This window comes from Echinops telfairi, unplaced genomic scaffold (genome assembly GCF_000313985.2).
Source record: "Echinops telfairi isolate 266 unplaced genomic scaffold, ASM31398v2 ScPeMD7_23;HRSCAF=83, whole genome shotgun sequence".
Classification (NCBI taxonomy): domain Eukaryota; kingdom Metazoa; phylum Chordata; class Mammalia; order Afrosoricida; family Tenrecidae; genus Echinops; species Echinops telfairi.
Window position 1 is genome coordinate 56,692,349 of NW_022103920.1, and position 5,593 is coordinate 56,697,941.

General features: G+C 43.2%; 1 protein-coding gene across 1 annotated transcript in view; it reads left to right on the forward strand.

Annotated features, from left to right (window-relative positions):
• Nucleotides 1-34: 34 nt before the first annotated feature.
• The window catches only part of CDK14 (cyclin dependent kinase 14), a 658,689-nt gene continuing 653,130 nt past the window's right edge, over nucleotides 35-5,593 (forward strand). Inside the window, exon 1 of the mRNA XM_013004655.2 lies at nucleotides 35-148. Coding sequence (XP_012860109.1) covers nucleotides 58-148 — 91 coding nt within the window. The 5' untranslated portion in view covers nucleotides 35-57. The remainder of the gene's footprint in view (nucleotides 149-5,593) is intronic.

Below are 5,593 nucleotides of genomic sequence, written 5' to 3' on the forward strand. Positions count from 1 at the left end.
GTCTGCGCTCCGCTCTGGACCAGTTGGGCGAAGTTGCCCGGGCCCCGCGTCGCCCAGATGTGCGACCTCATCGAGCCGCAGCCGGCCGAGAAGGTGGGCAAGATGAAGAAGTTGCGGAGAACTTTGTCGGAGAGTTTCAGCCGCCTCGGTGAGTGGCGCCCTGCCCGGGGGACCCCGATCGGCGCCCCCGCCGCCCCGCCGCGCTCCTGGCAGCGGGAGGCGGCGGTCACCCGGGGCTGGCGTGGGGTGCGCTGCGCTGCACTTGGGGCTCGCAGGGACCAGTGCCCGCCCGGGACCTGGGGGAGGGTGGCCGCTCGAAGGAGCGACACTTCTCTCCGAAGGACCTGGGGGCTCATTTGCGGGCGACTTGGAGTCTGCGCTTGGGGTGCTGCCTTTCAGCGCCCGGCGGTCCGGCTTCGGCGCCCGAGGGGTAAGGGCGCGGGGCCGCCTCGGCCCTCACCGCTCCCGGGCTGTGCCGACGCCCGGGTCACTCGCTGTGGGTTGTTTTGTTTTGCCCTCCAAGCTGATGTCTTGTCAATAATTTAGCTTCGGGAATTGGGGAAACGTTATATTGTGCCTTGGTATTGTCTGGTCCATCCACCCCCCCAGGGACGTGGGGCAGATACCTTGGGACCTTTTGTTCAGTGCCTCGGGTCCTAGATCAGGAGATTTGGGCACGACTCCGTGGTCTTTGAATCCTCCCATGGCTCCCCGGAAATCCACGCCGTGAAGTTATCCGAGCATTTTGGACGACGTCCCGGGAACTTCCATTGACCAGAGCTGAGCTATTGTTTTTAAAAGCAAACCACCTACCAATAAAAACCGACCTAGAAATGTTTAGGACATTTAAGAATAAAACTGTGTCACAGGCTGTAACAGGGTGACAACAGTGTCACGTGGAATGAGTTTGTTACATTTTGAGTGCGGGTCATAGAAAATCCCTTTTAACAATCAAGGGTAGCTGACACAACTTTCATTTATGTGTACAGGGAACTCCTGAGCAATAACTTGTAGGAGAACCCTTCGAGACCCCAGACACCACGGTCTAGCCTTTGACTTGTTAAGGTGCCATCCATCTTTATGAAGGTGTAAATGGGATTTAAGTGTAAATGTGCCTAGTAAAATTGAATACTACAAAATGAGTATTATAGTGATTATTTCATCTGTGTGGTTAAACCACTTTAAAGGTGGATCTTAAAATACGCGAACTTTCATGAAGCTAGAAAGCATGGACCACAATTTAGCCGATATTCCTTTCAATTGATCAATTTTGCGTTGACAAAATGTTTTCCAAGATGACTGTAAAGTTATGGTGTGTGACCAGTCCTTAGACCTGGTTTTATTTATTGCCTGGATTGGATATTTGCAGTTTCATTCATCAGAGTTAGGGATACAGATGGAGTGTGTGCTTCCATTCAAATGAAGTTTTCTGCCAAGAAAGTGTGAGAGAGCAAGGTGTTGAGGTGGTGTGCATTATTAACTCATGTTTCCGTCCCTACCTAGCCATCGCAGATGCGGGTTCTGGAGTCCATTAAACTCCCGTTCTAAAACACATTAACTGTATATTTAGGAATGCTAATGACTCCGTTGGCGCTCCTCCAGTTTTGTGTTAAATAATTCATTACAATTGCATCTCAGTAAGAAAGCAAGGACATTAATATAAAATTGCCTTCTGTTTAAATAATTTCAAAGTTCTGGTGGGCAGTCAGTGCGATTTATCTTAGCTGTGGTGCTGGCACATGGTATATACTATGGCTCACTGGATTTTGTAGCTTCCTGAGAGTTAGTGATGTCAAACTTCTTTGGAGTCCAACTCTTGTTAGAATGCCCTCTTTAAGATCTCCTAGTAGGTTTTACTGCCTCTCTTTAGGAAGCAAAGGACAGCACAGTGAACATGATTGATTATTTCTTGTATCGATGAAAAGTCAGGAAGAAATGGATGGCTGTAATGAATTGCAGAGTTCAGTACTGATTCTGAATACCAAATCTCAGTGTGGGAGATTATAAAAGGAAGCTGTAGAAGTTTAAAAAGTGATCATGATTGGATACTACTTATTTTCTTGATATTTTATATTTTACTTATTATAAAACCAAAAGCAGTGAAATCATTCCCTTTTCAGGGCTTTTAAGGCCCTCGAGGCCCTTGGGTTTGAGGCTTCACTGTGGAATTATATAGTTAGTGCGTGGCGTTAGGGTATCAACTGTGGGTCATTTTTGGGGACTCTAGATGTTGTGTCACTGTTAGCTGAATGGCCCTGGGCAAGTCTTTCAACTTCTCTGAACCCCAGCATCTTGTATCCAACTCTAAAGTCTTTTTGTTGACACGTAAGGAAATAAGACACATGATGTCCTTTGTGGTATTTAGCAAGGACTCAATAAACCTAAACAATATGTTATCATTATCATTATTAGGGATTACATGATATTGAGAAGCTTATTTTGTAGACAAGAGGATAGCCAAGCCGGGTGAAACAGGATGGGATTTTAGAGTTAGGCATATTTGTGTTTGAACCCTCTTTTCCTTGCTTGTTTGATGCCCTGGACAACTGGCAGAATATTCTTAAACCCGAGTCCTCTGTAAATATTCATAAGGTTGTGGTGAGGATGGAATCACATGAAATGCATAAAATAGCTAGTGAAATACTGTCACACGGTGAAGAGCAAGACTGGATCTTCCAATTTCTCCTGTATCCCAGATAGCCCTTTTATCTTTATTGACACTTCATACAGAGATGAAAGACTGAATGCCTTATTCCTGTTGAATAATCTAACATCTCAATGCACTCATCTTCTCTAACTGATGTAAGATGGCTATTGAAATAAACATACCGTTTCAAAAGTTGCTAGTTATTGTATGTTCCAAAAGTGTAGACAGTTACATGTTGAAATGTACAGTGTCATTGTGTAACCCTAAGAAATTACTTACTATTCATCTACAGAACATGGGGATAATGCTTGAAATATGTGATGTACAATCAGTGTTTCTTTCTAATTATAATTCTAAATAGGAAAGTATCCCTGCTGATGTTTAGTTTATTCAAAAGTGAAAGATCCGGATGACCCTTATCCCAAATATGGCTGACCTGAGAGTACTGCATTCTAAAAGACTAATAAAACACGCTTATTTTCATGCCACAGTATTCTAATTGATAACATCTGCCAGGGAGCGACTAAAATACAGCTATGGTTCTTTTATAAGACTGGTGTAATTGAATGTTAAAGTCAAGCATCAGTTTCAGTAGTGAGTATTTATGATTTCTGTTAAGTAGTGTCAGTGTGATCACTTCTTTAGGGATTTCTATTATTTCCTGTTTCAGTGTTTGTTTTTTCTCAGTCTAGCATAGAGACCAAGGGAAGCTTAATTGTGAAAATTATTTGAATATACTCATGTCCATTTCCTCTTTTATCTATTGTTGCCTTTTTATTTTTATGAGATGGTTTAGGAAGAGAAAAGCTTTCTGTGGATTATCACAAAAGCTTTCTGTATCTGGTAGATGTCTGAGGTGAAACAGACATTTTTTCATATTTATATGAATCAATTTTTTTCCAACATAAGAATTATCTCCTGGAAAAAAATGTTTATACAATGTGATATTTGAGATGGACCGCATGCATACCATTTCTTTAGAGGATACAGTTTGTTAAAGAACTGAATAAAGGAAGAGGCTGTGGTTACACTGAATTTTTTTGTGTTGTTGCTTCATGCCTCAAGTGTGTAATTCTAGATTCTATTTGTCATCTGCCTAATGCTTTCTGCCAAAAAGAAATGTAACGTTCAAGAGCTATAGGTGGCTCAGACACAACATTGAACCATTGTTTGATATCCTCATCCAACGCATTCCCCAAAGATCTTATTTTGAAATACAATTCACACCTATGATCTATCCATGAGAGAGAATGGTATATGGTTCTCATGTGCCAAGATGTTAATATGTCTCAAAATATCAGCTATTGTTCTTTCACCAGTTAAGTAAAACTCTTTAATTCAACAAATAGTTATGCCAGTACCTGCTCTGTGCCAGCACTGTGAGGGCACTCAGAGTCCATGAACAAGGAAACGAATCCCTGAGTTTAAGGACTTCAGAGGCAGACAAGCAAAGGAATGAGAACTGACTATACAATGGTCAGTTCTACCTTGAAGGTTCATACTGTTTGAGAGTATAGAGAGTGCGGTGCTCTCTCTCATCAGCAAACTGAATAGAATATCTCATTTCACAAGTGGCTTAGTATATGACCCCTGGTTAATCCAGAATAATGCAGGATGCTTGTGATTCCAAGATATCATTGAAGACAACTGGGGGTTTACGTTTACATGAATGACTAATGATATAATCAGGGGAACGTGATCAATAACTAGATGTTGTGTGCTTGTTTAGGTCAGAATTTATTCACGAATGATCTGGTAAATAGCTGACAAGCACACCTTTAATTGGTCTTTGTTGTCACTATTGACTGCTGTTCTTGGTAGGAATTCAATCATGAGGAGAAACCAAGTTAAAAGTCAATGTAGAAATGAAAAGTTTCAAGGAAAATGGACTTACTGATAGGAAATGTTCGCTGGATGGCATCCTGACATTGAGAGTAATTTGCAGTGGACAGAATCTGGCTCCCCACTCCTCATATCTCAGATAATTATAACTGCAATTTTCTTTTCTGTTTTCTCTTCCTACCCCTGTAACACCCCAGGAGTTGGCAGGGTCTACGGGCTGGAAGAAGGCCCTCAATGAGATGGCTTGGCACTGTAACAATGAACTCAGACACAGGGACAGTTGTGCGGACGGCAGGACGACAGGCCAGTGCTTTGTTCTGATGCATTCAGGGTCACTGACTCGCTAGCCATAGAACTGACTCGCTAGCACCTACCAACAACCGGGGCGAGAGGAGTCCCCTATGTGGTGCAGGTGGTTAAAATGCTCAGCTACTCATCCAAAGGTGGGAGGTTTGGGTGTGCACAAAGGTGTCTACAGAAGTGCCTGATGGTTTACTTCCAAAGACCCCTCCATTGAACACTCTGGAGCACAGCGCTACCCCGACACTTGTGAGGTCACCAGGAGTTGGCCCTGCCTTGTTGGCATCTGGCAGGTAGGGGGCTAGAAGGAAGTGGTTCAGTCTGATATTTGAAGACGGTCTAGTTTTCTTCCCTTCCCATCTCTCAACTTGATTCTGTGTTTGCAATTCCCTCCGGAGTAGAGTGTACTTTGGACATTTATCAGGAGATACCAGTCACTAGAGGACATTTTACTTGCTAACTTGGCACAGCAAAAAAGAGGAAGACCCTTGGCGAGGCAGATTGACACCGTGGTGGCAGCACCGGGCTCGAACTTAGCAACCATTGGGAGACTGGTTCCGACCCGGTGGGGTTTTGTTCTGTGTAGGGTGTTGCTATGAATTGGAATGCACTTGTCTCCCGGACACCAGACAGCAAGGGAGCATTAGAGTTGTTGTTCTTACGGGAATGTTTTACGTAAGAAAGTGCATGACTGAATTTCTAGGACTTTTTTTTTCCCCAACATTTTATTAGGGGCTCATACAACTGTTATCCCAATCCATACACACATCAATTGTGTAAAGCGCATTTGTACATCGTTTCTCA